The sequence below is a fragment of the Arvicola amphibius genome, chromosome 3 (genome assembly GCF_903992535.2).
Source record: "Arvicola amphibius chromosome 3, mArvAmp1.2, whole genome shotgun sequence".
Classification (NCBI taxonomy): Eukaryota; Metazoa; Chordata; class Mammalia; order Rodentia; family Cricetidae; genus Arvicola; species Arvicola amphibius.
In genome coordinates, this window is record NC_052049.1 from 25,507,194 (window position 1) to 25,519,404 (window position 12,211).

The 12,211-nt window shown below is 39.8% G+C and overlaps 1 protein-coding gene across 1 annotated transcript in view; it reads left to right on the forward strand.

Annotated features, from left to right (window-relative positions):
• Window positions 1-12,211, forward strand: part of Wdr70 (WD repeat domain 70) — a 208,266-nt gene that overhangs the window by 42,286 nt on the left and 153,769 nt on the right. Inside the window, exons 6-7 of the mRNA XM_038323203.2 lie at window positions 2,614-2,673; window positions 6,873-7,006. Coding sequence (XP_038179131.1) covers window positions 2,614-2,673; window positions 6,873-7,006 — 194 coding nt within the window. The remainder of the gene's footprint in view (window positions 1-2,613; window positions 2,674-6,872; window positions 7,007-12,211) is intronic.

Here is a 12,211-nt window from a genome sequence, read left to right on the forward strand (position 1 = left end):
GTAGTTTTAATTACCAGCTAGAATCAATAATGCTAGTCTACTGTTTCTTCAATGCCTCTTAGGTTCCCTTTCCCTTTGAGGTTTTTTTTTTGTTTTTTTTTTTTTTTTTTTTTTTGACAGGGTTTCTCTGTGTAACAGTTCTAGCTGTCCTGGAACAAGCTCTTGTAGACCAGACTGGCCTTGAACTCACGAGATCTGCCTACCTCTGCCTCCTGAGTTCTGGGATTAAAGGCATGTGCTACTACTGCCTGGCTTCTTTGAGTTTTATAATAGAGAATTTTGAAAATTGTTGAGGGGTTTTTCCTTATATATCAAAGCACTGTACTTATAAAGATGTAATGGTTTTGCTTTAAATTTGTTCTTCGTGTATCAGTGTTTGGCCTACACATATATTAGTGTACCAAATGGATGCCTGCTGCCTGTGGAAGCCAGAGGCATTAGATTTTCTAGAGCTGGATTTACAGATGGTTGTGAGCCACCATGTGGCTGGGAATTGAACCTGGTTCCTCTGAAAGGTCAGTCAGTGCTCTTAACGACTGATCTGTCTCTCCAGTCCCAATTTGGAGATATTTTTCAACTTTAATCAAGATTTTTTTTAAACTGTAAACTTTATTGAAAGCTTCTTTTTGCATTTGGTCCTCCATCCCCTAGTCTCTCTCTCTGTGTATACACATGCTATCGTGTGCTTAGGGATGTTGAATGACGACATTTGGGAGTCTGTTCTCTCCTTCCTTTATGTGTGGTCCTGAGATTCATCTCAGGTCATCCAGCTTGACAGCAGGTGCCTTTATCCACCGAGCCATCTCACCAGCCTTTTTTCTTAAATATACATTTGATTTATTAGTGTTGAGGCATGCTTTTGCCATGCTACATGTGCAGAGGGCAGGGTGCAGCTTGTGGGAGTCGGTTCTCTGTGGTCCCAGGGATAATGCTCAGGAACTCAGGCTTGGTCGCAAGTATTTAACTACTGAACCATCTCACTGGCCCTGACAGAAGCTTTTAATCTTTTTTGATTCTGTAATTTGTGACTTCAAGGAAAATCAAACCCTTAATATCTCAAATATTATCAGTATCTACTGATTTGTTGTTTAACGCTTGATTTACAAGTAACAAGAGATAATTTTATTTAACCTTCTTAGAGCCAGGCAGTGGTGGCTCATGCCTTTAATCCCAGCACTCAGTAGAAAGAAACAGATGGATCTCTGAGTAAGTTCCAGGACGGCGAGGCGTATGCAGAGAACCCTGTCTTGAATTTTTCCCTTCTCCCCCAAAAAGGTTTCTCTGTTTAAAGTCAAGTTGTAGGTCAAGATACCTGTAGGCTCAACCAACGAGGAGGCTGAGGCAGGAGCCTAGGCGTTGTCTAGGCATTCTAGAGTAATTTAAGTAATCTGCTGAGAACTTCCACTTTAAAAACAAACAAATGAACAACAACAACCCCCCCCCCCCAAAAAAAAAACCCAAAAACAAATCAAAGCAGATAAAACAACAAAAAGAATGGTCAGGCTGGGTGGTGGTGGCCTTTAATTCCAGCGTTTGAGAGACAGAAGTAGGCAGATCTCTGTGAGTTCGAAGCCAGCCTGGTCTACAGCCAAAGCTACAAAGAGAAACCCTGTTTTGAAAACAAACAAATAAACAAAAAGAATGCCCAAATCACTTATAAGCAGAAATAAATGAATTGTAGTGTATCTAGATATCCAGAAGAAAGACATCTTTTTTTTTTTTTGAGACAGAGTTTCTCTGTATAGCTCTGGCTGTACTAAAACTCTCTCTGTAGACCAGGCTGGCCTCAAACTCTCTGAGGTTCTATTGTCTCTGCCTCTCTGAGTGCTGGAACTAAAGGTGTCCCCCCTGCTTCATATATTTTTTTTTTAAAGAATTACTTATTGCTTTTATGTGTGTGTGTGTGTGTGTGTGTGCCCCATGTGTACGTAGGAGCCCATGGATTCTAGAAGAGGGTGTTGAATCACCTGACACTGAGTTACAAATGGCTGTGAACTGTCCTGTGGGCATTGGGTGTTCCTAAGTGCTCTTAACTGCTGAACCATCTCTCCAGTGGCCTCGGTCAAGACTGTGATAAACAAAGAAACATAATGATCTGTTTTGATCTCACTGGGGACGGCGGCTCCTGTTTGTAATCCCCATCACTGAGGGAGACAGAAGGTTTGCAAGCTCAGAGCCTTGGGCTACACAGCAAGTTCAAGGCTAGTCTGAGTACCTTAAGAAACATCCTGCCGAAAATGTTCCAAAAGTTTCAGAAAGGGGCTAGTAAGATGATGTAGTAGGTAAAGACACTTGCTGCCAAGCACAATGACCTGAGTGCCATCCCGTGACCACGTGGTGGAAGGAGGGAATGGAGGACAAGTTGTATATTGTATATGTGTATTTCCATGGAATACACATGAATACGCACACACACACCAAACAATTAGTAAAAGTTTTTTCAAACTTTCAAAGAGGAGAAAATAAAGGCTTGGGGCAGTAGCCCTGCTCTGCTAGAGTGCTTATCTCGCATGGTCGTTGGGTACACCCAGAAGTGGATCCCCACTAATGTGCTGTGTGGATCCACATGGACATTATTTTACTCACTGATGTTATGGAACCTTTCTGTTTCAGAACCCTGTCCAAAGGATTCCTGATTCGCACGAGATAACACTGAGGCATGGCACTAAAACAGTAAGTTTAAGTTAACATGTTTTTGCCTGTTTTTGAGTAACAGCTTTCCTGGAAAAGTCAGCTGATACGGTGTGTTAACAAACCCAAGACCATTCTAAGGCCAGCTGATGTCATGAAAAGTGCAGACATCATGGAAGTAGAAAGATGACTTTCAGTTCAGTCAGAGTAGCTGCAAATTTCACTTTCATGGGGACCACTTATTGTCAGTGTTGTTGTTGGCTTTAAGAACCTCTTTTCCTGGGATCTAGATACATTATAAAGTGACACTCAAAAAATAGTTTTGTTTCTAATAGCTTGGGAAAATTTCCCATTGTCCTCAGCTTTATTCCATATCAGTGAAAGGCATAAATTTATTCACTTTGCTGAAAAACGTTGAGATAAGAAATAACACTTTAAATGGTTTTGTGTTGCTCCAAGATTACATTAATTATATTGTATTTTCATATTGTTTACCTACTTATGTTACTTAAAGCCTAATAATAGAAATACTCACTATGTAAAGTGAAATCATTGTGTGTTATTGCAAAATTATTAAAAATGATGGTTGAGTGAGCAAAGTGCATATGCAATGGTAGCGTTACAGATGCTGAAACTGTAAAATCATACCTTCTCATCTCACTGAGACTGCCATTTATTTTTAGATGTGTGTCACATAAGAAGGAAACACATTCTATACCGAGAAAGAAAACATTCAACAGAGGTCGATCCAGAAATGTGAAAATTATAGATAGGAATCTTAAAATAGTGTCTGTCATTCATGCCACAGAAGCTTTTCATTTGTAAAGATGTTTTCATACATGTATTTGTTAAGTATAATCAGTTTAATGTTATTTTAAATGAAATGAAATAGCATCATTTCTGGTGGTTAATGTCAATACACATAAATGTTATATTAAAAAATACTTGTGGTCTTCAGTAGATTCTGAATCTAAATGTTTTTGACAGATTTTTGGGAGTGGGAAGTTTCTCCCAAATATTTGAGAGCTGCTGCTTTTATTTTCTTCTTATTAACATATGCTGTAAAAATATGGGCCAGGAGAGATGCCTCAGCGGACCTGGGTTCAATTCCTGCACCCACACGTAGCTCACAGTTCTGCCACTCTAGTTCTCGTGTGTTCTGCACCCTTTCTGGCCCTCCTTGAGTGCCCGGATGCATGGGGGTCCTATGAAGAGGAGCCAGTGCTCTTAACTGCTGACCCGTCTCTCCAGTCCCAGATAGTGAATTCTTTCTTTCAGTCCCAACATTAGTAATTCTTTCTTTTTTGATTACCTACTCTAATAAAGGTTTCTTGTTTTCATTGAAAAATTCACTGGAACAACTATTCTAGTTCTGTGAATTTTTCTGTGTTTGCAAAGTTCTGTTTCACTTTCCACTCCTGTGGTGGTTTGAAAGAAAATGGCCCCCAAAGGGAGTGGCACTAGTAGAAGGTATGACCTTACTGGAGGAAGTGTGTCACTGTGGGTTGGCCTTGAGTTCTCTCTTGCTCAAACTTCCGGTTGCTTGCAAGATGTAAGTCTCCGCTCCAATGCCACATCTGCCTGCATGCTGCCACACTCCCTGTCATGATGATAATGAACTGAATCTCTGAAACTGTAGTTAAATGTTTTCTTTATAAGAGTTGCTTTGGTCATGGAGTCTCTTCACAGCAACAGGAAGCCCTAATTAAGACAACTTCGAACTTTCTAATTCCTCCTTTTTGCTTCCATTTGATTTACTTGCTTTTCTTTTGATAGTTTCTAAGAGTAGAAGGTTAGGGTGTTGTTTTTAGATTTTCTTCTTTTCCAGTGTATATAGGTATATCATGTTATACGTTTCTCTGTGAGCATATCTATCTTACATATTGCGTTAATAAACTGCTGATGGTGATAGTAAAAGTGGATGTTTTTTGTCATCTCACAAAAAGACTGAAAGGTTTAAAAGTGGGAGTTTTTTAGGGGTTTCTTTTAAAAGTTGAAATAAAAAAAGTATGACCAATGGTTTATATTGAGCTGAAAAATTCTTTATTAAATATTTCTTGGGCATGATTTTGCAAACAATTTAAATTAAAATGATATTTTAAATATTTTTCTATAATCATAAAAAACTGTCAAGTATTCAAACATTTATACAGTTAGTATTCTGCCAGGTCAAATAAATTATCTAATTCTGGATTCACATCTAAAGCTTAGGACTGAGAAAATGGCAAGCACTCTAAGTGTGAGGGAGAGAGCTGAAGATGAAATGCTAGAGTCCGTTCTCAGGCTGAGGTCAAAGATGTGTGGATACACGTAGACATGTGTGCATGCAGTGGCAGTTAGGGAAGAAAGGCTGTGTGTGAATCTGAAGGAGACTAGGGAGGGAGATAGGGGAGATTTTGGAGGGAGGGAAGGGAAGGGAAGGGAGAAATGTTAGAATTATATTGTAATCTCAAGAAAATAAATAAAAGATGGCCTGGGGTAGGCGTAGGACATGATCTGTTATTTTATGTAGTAAGCTAAAATAGAAAGCTTAAAATAATTTATTTCTTGGTCAGAAAAGTCTAAACCATTGTCCATAATAATTTGGTACCTATTTCTTCATTTTATGTCAATTAAGATATTTATTTCTTTAATAATACGTTTAGAATAAGCATCTGTTGAATTATACTGACACTTTGGTGAGTTTCTGTTTTCTTTCATTGTGATTAAAACACACTGGAGAATTTGTTAAACTTTCCGTGTTCTTCATCTCTTGAGAACACAGGGATTGGGGGTTAGTTTAGCTTGTGGAAGGACACATTCCCTAACTCGGGCAGATTATTTTGTCCCCACTGAGACCTGCTTTACAAATTTCATATCCTTTGGTTTATATGGAATAATGCTTATAGTGTTGACAGCGATCCTGCTACGTCTGAATGCTAGCTCTGACAGTATCACTGTGAATCCTGGCATGGGCATGCATGCCTGCAATCCTGGCACGCTGGAGTTAGGGACAAGAGGAACATGCCAGTTTAAGTTCCAGTTAGGTCTTCCTATTGAAACCTTGTCTTAAAACAAAACAAAAAAAGCCAAGTACCCCCTAAACCAATCCCCAACCCCGAAAACAAGAAAACTGCTCCTCTAGGACAAAATACCATAGCCATCTTGAAAAAAAAATCTCAATAATAAACCTTCATCATCATGTCATTTTGCCCTGCCCCTAAAATTTGTCATCCTTCTGTCTTGGTCTTTTGAAACAGGGTTTTTCTGTAGCTTTGGAGCCTGTTCTGGAACTAGCTCTTGTAGACCAGGCTGGTCTTAAACTCACATAGATCTGCCTGACTTCTGTGCCTCTGCCTCCCGAGTGCTGGGATTAAAGGCGTGCACCACCTGCCACCACCGTCTGGCTCTTTATGTCTTTAGTAGCACAATTAACTTAGAGATTTATTCTGTTCTTTCTTGTTAGAGGCAGATTTATCTCATATTTCTTACTGTGTTGTTTGAGTTATGTAAGAATTCCTCCCTCACTCCTTCCCTCCCTCCTTCCCTCCGTCCCTCCTTCCTTCCCTCCCTCCTTCCTTCCCTCCCTCCCTCCTTCCCTCCCTCCCTCTCTCCCTCCCTCCTTATCTACCTTCCTTCCCTCTTTTCTTTTTTTTTTTCCTTTTTTGTTGTTGTTTGAGACAGGTGATAGGTGATAGGATCTCATTATATAGCTCTGGCTGTCCAGAAACTCACAGAGATCCACCTGCCTCTGCCTCCTGAGAGCTGGAATTAAAAGGTGTGTGCCACCAAGACCAGCTGAATTATTTAAGCCAAGATGGGGGGATGAATATGTTCTGGTTCACATGGCCTATGCATGTACCGGTATGCATGTGTGTGCATGTAGAAGCTAGGGACTGACACCAGCAACTTCCTCAGTTGTTCTTTATCTTCTCTTACTGAACCTGGAACCCATCGATTTGGCAAGGATGGTTGGCCAGTAAACTCCAGCAATCTGCCTGTTTCCCACACACATGCCAGCACACACATCACAAACACCACCATACACACAAAAATACCAGTATTTTTCTTTATTTTAAGATAAGCAATGCTTACAACAAAGTCAAATAACATGGCGGATGCTATCCATCGGTACTTTTCTGGAACATTAATAGCTGACGGTGCATGTTTGCAGTGCTGATAGCGGTGGTGCTGGAGACCAGATTGGGGATTGGAATAGTAACTTGCTATCTTCCACTCATTTGTTTGCTTGTTTTGAACAGGTGTCTGCTTTGGGTTTGGATCCCTCAGGTGCCCGTTTGGTCACTGGAGGATATGACTACGATGTTAAATTTTGGGATTTTGCTGGAATGGATGCTTCTTTCAAGGCATTTCGATCCCTTCAGCCTTGTGAGTGGTATGTATGCATTTAATATCTCTATATTTGGCTTGTTATTATTTTCATATTTAGAGGTAATGCTCTGTCATTTAAACTCAGTCTATAATGAATGATATTTAACTCATATAACTTATGTCATTATTAAATGAAAATAAAACTGTACATTTCTTTTTCCTTAGCTTCATTTACACACACACACATACACACACACACACACACACACACACACACACACTTCCTTATATATGTGTGTAGGTGCATGTGCCATGGCACATGTGTGAAGATCAAGGACAAATTTTAGGGGTGGGTTCTCTCCTTTCGTTGTGTGGGCCCTGGGGATCTAGTACAGATCTTCAGGCTTGGCAACAGGCACCTTGGCACCTTTCCCCACTGAGCCATCTTCTAGACCTTGATTTCTGTTTTAAAGGCATTTTCCATCATTAAAAAAACATGTCTTGAAAATATTCCAGTCAATAATGCTGTATAATGTGGTAGTCTTTTGATTTTTAGAGATAGGGTTTTTCCACACATTCCTGGCTGTCTTGGAACTCACTATGTAGACCAGCCTGACCTTGAACTCACAGAAATCCCTCTGCCTTTGCTTCCTAGGTGCTGAGATTAAAGGCATGTGCCACCATACCGGGCCTATAATGTTTTTTATTTATTTATTTATTTATTTATTTATTTATTTATTTATTTTAATTAAAAAATTTGCATCTCCTGCCCTCTTCCTCCCCCTTCCCTCCCCTCCCCTCCACCCATACCCCCCCTCCCCTCTTCAGGCTTATAATGTGTTTTTGTTTATGGTATATATTAAACCAGTATTCAGGTAGTGGTCCATGCTGCTTTGTTGGTCAGTTAGCATTATGCCAAAGGATTAAGTGTACTCTGTCCACTGTTCCTGGTCTATGCATTTGCTCTAGCTTCATGGACTCCAACCCTCTGAAACCATTACCCCAACTGAACATTTTTCTTTTACAGTTTGCCTTTGTTATAGTGCTTTGTCACAGTTGTAGGAAAGTAACTATAGCATTGATACAACTATTTTTTCCTTTTCTTTGACTTTTATACTTCTAGTACTTCTTTAAACCATTTTCATGGGTTTCAGTTAGTTGTAGCCTTTTTTTGGTCTTTAAATTATCCAGTTTTGTCCACTGGGAGCCCTCACTGATTGTAATTTGACATGAATTTATATGTCTTTAAAAGCTGATTTAGTTCCTGAGACAACCAATATAGACTTCCTGATATATTTCTTTCCAAGTCTTGGAATTAGTGCTTCTCCAACAAGCATTGCAGCAATGATATTTAGAGACCAAATATGAATGCTGGAATGTTCATTGACACTGAAGCAAGTTTTTCTTTACTTTTTGAATTATAAGATATAGTGTATACACACTGTATGTGTGTGTGTGCTTAAATGACAAGGTCTTAATGATTCTTAAAAATTTTTAATAAACATAATTTCAGAAATTTTTTTTATGGGAAAGTGACAAAGATTAAAGTTTCTGAAATTAGGGCTGGAGAGATGGCTCAACAGTCAAACACACTGGCTGTTCTTCCAGAGGTCCTAAGCAATTCCCAACAACAACATGGTGGCTCACAGCCATTTATAGTATTGATGTGGGAGGGTCTTCTGTTTGAGTTGATTTCATTGGTTAATAAAGAAACTGCCTGGCCCATTTGATTGGCCAGCCCTTAGGTGGGCGGAGTAGACAACAGAATGCTGGGAAGGGAAGTTAATAAATCGCCATGCATCGCTTATCTGGGGCAGATGCCATGCTTCTCCTCTCTGAGACAGATGCGATGAATTTCCGGCCCAAGAAGGATGTACGCTAGAATCTTCCCAGTAAGGCACCACTTCGTGGTGCTACATAGATAATTAGATATGGGTTAATCAGGATGTGAGTAAGAGGCTGAAACTAATGGGCCAGGCAGTGTTTAAATGAATACAGTTTGTGTGTTGTTATTTTGGGGCATAAGCTAGCCAGGCGGCTGGGAGCCGGGCGGGACGAAAAGCAGGCCTGCCCGCAGCTCCTCTCTACATAGTATGATCTGATATAGTGGCATAAATTCGATAGAGCACTTAAATACATATAATAAATAAATCTTTAAAATTTTTTCTGTAATTAAGCTTATTAATTGAGGATAATACTATTAAACAAGATAGAGTTTCTCAATGTTTGTTGTCCTGAGGTATCATTGGCTTTAGGCAGACTAAGCTAGAAATTACATGTTTATATACTAATCTATGTATGTCATATATCGGTAACTTTTGTATCTGTCTGAATCTGAATGAAGCTAACATGAGTCGTAGAGTGCCTCTCATTCTAATCTAGTATCACTTGGGTTCATCCCTTGTCTTGCATCTCCTCTTTTGAACACACCCACAGGGTAAATAATCTAATGATCTGTTCTTGATATCTAGTTAGCCAGCAAACAATAGAATCTCTTGTACTATGGAAAGTTCCCTACCCAGTGTGATCCTCACTGCACATAACCAGTGAATACTGGAAATGTAGGCACCAGGTTATGCTTGTGTGAGTGTAGGAGCCCATGGAGCTCAGAAGCGAGCGTCAGAGATACCCTGGGGCTGCAGCCACAGGCAGCTGTGCACTGCTGACACGGATGCTGGCAATTTGTGGTCTTAACTGCTGAGCCATCTCTTCAGCACCTAAGCATTTCTAGAAAGTGAAATATGGCGGGAGCAGGTGTTTCATTCAATTTTATTGTCTTGATTTTGTTGAATCATTATTCTAGTTCCGGATTCTATCTTTTAACATATTAATGATTTGTCCTCTTTGCCAATTAGAAATTTGATGAAGATGCATTAATAACTCATTTAGTTTATAACAGTTGAATATGGTAGTTGGACTTTGGCATCCTTTAAAGCCTTTGGCGTTGTGTATCTGTTCTTTAAAGTTCCTCAAAGCAGCTGAAGATGTAATCTGGCTTAGTGTTTTCTGACGCTGTCCTATAGAAACCTGCTGTTGTACCACACACTCTGACTTCCTCGGCCTGTTTCCAGCACTGATAGTACATGTGGACTACATAGGCCCTTGATGTCTGCAGGTTCCATAGCCACAGGTTCAGTCAACTGCAGATACAAAACAGTACTTAAAAAACATGCCTGGGAGGGACGTGAGCATCTGTAGTGGTTACTGCAGTGTCCCTTGAATCAGTCCTTCCAGGGAATTGAGGGATGGTTACACTGTAACAGTACAATCTTATTCTTTGGAAATTAAGAAGTGATATTGGTAACTACTTGTTTCAAGGTCTTGGCTAGGTTCCTTTATGGGCATTTTCATTATTTAATTCTGACTAAATGTTATTTTATGTAAATAGGTGGTTGCTCACATGTATCTATATGAAGCAAGCTTGTGTTTGGTGCCTATAGAAGTCAGAGAGGGTGTTGCATCACCTGGAATTGGAGTTACAGGTGGTTGTGAGTTGCCTGTTTGGGTGTTAGAAACCAAGTCCAAGTCTTATTCAAGAACAGCCAGTGCTCTTAATCTTTGAGTCATTTTTCTATCTCCAGTTTATATATTTATTATACTTATACCCTTATCTCAATCATATAAGTTAAGTAATATTCTTTCAATATTTAAAAATTAAAAAAAATAGTATATCTGGGTGTTTTGCCTGCTTGTGCACCAAATGAGTGCAGTGCCTGCAGAGGCCAGAAGAGGGCATCAGATCCCCTGGAACTGGCATTACAGATAGTTGTAAGGAGCCATGTAGATGCTGGGAATTGAACCCAGGTTTTCTGGAAGAGCTGAGAGTGCTTACACACCAGGCCATCTCTCCAGCATGATTGAGTATGTGATATTGTTTTTAAAACCCTGTCCAGTCCTGTAAGTTAAGTATCATTCAGTAGAGGAAACCAGGACTCAGCAGAATTACCCAGGCAGCATATGAGTGGTGTGGCTCAGGAACAGCTTTTGTCTAGTCCTGCCATCTGTTCCTATCTGGATTTTCTATAAAATAAGATGTCGGGAAGCAGACGGGCTTGCTCATCATCATACAGCTAGTTAGCAGAGCAAGGGATTTGGATCTCTAGACTTCTGACTCACATTCCGGTGCACTTTTCACTACAGCCGGACACCTTGGCTCATGAGCCCCAAGTGACAGCCCCAAACAGCTGTGTTTATCTGTCTTGCATGTCCCAGCTTGTTCTGCTAGCCAAGCAAAAAGTACTTAAAAGGATCCTCAGTCTTCACCTTCCCACTCCCCTCACTTACACTCATGTACTCCCACTTCGCCCCATGAATAACTTCACAGAAAGAATTGTGCAATGCTACTAAGCCATCCTCTGGTGTCAGAGTTACTCCTGAGAGAACATCCACTTCCTCATGACTCCAGTTTGCTGTCAGATTGGCTTTCTCGCTCTTCTCTTTGATCGGAATCTTAGTTGTATAGGCAGGAATTTGAGGAGCAGATGTTCCACCCATTGAACAAGCCCCTTTAATTCTTCTTAGTACTGTGTCTAATGATTCCTAATCCCGTCCTTTTAACTCGGTGGCTAGCAGAACTACAAGCAAAGTGGGGCAGGAATGATGAAGCCGGTTCTGAACATTTTCATTTTAGCATGGGCAAAGAGGACTACAGAGAGCACAGGACAAAATGTTAGCCCTTCCCTTTCTAGTTAAAAAGCAAAATGATACTTACGCGGGATTGCTGAAAATTTAGGTCTCCCTCTGAATGTAAACAGAGCTTTTGGGTAGAGTAGTTAGCCAGAGAGATGGGGTCATTGCCTGCTTCACTCTGTTTTTAAATTTTGCTATTTTTAGGATTTCAACTTACTTTTGAAAACAAAAATTAATCACCAGAAAAACAGTGATAACCCATAGGGCTGGCTCTCTTAGGTTTGGTGGAAGAAAACCAGCACTTCCAAGTGGGAATAACAGAGGTTTGTCCCATGCACTAATAAGTTTCCCAGTCTTAATTTAAAGACCTTTGTTGAACAGTCTCAAATGCTAATTATCAAAGATCTGATATGTTTTGTTTATATATAAAAAACCCAGTTGGTCTAAATAGACTATAATTTTCTCAGTTCCTGATTGATTGCCTAAAATTTGATCTGTCAGAGTCTTATTAGGATATAGAAATCTGATGTAATTTGACCAGAAACACTTTAATAAAAATTGCTGATTATAATCAGAGTTTGGAAAAATTGAAAGACTGATTGGTAAAAAGAGAAGCATGAAGAATCTGCACAGCAATATA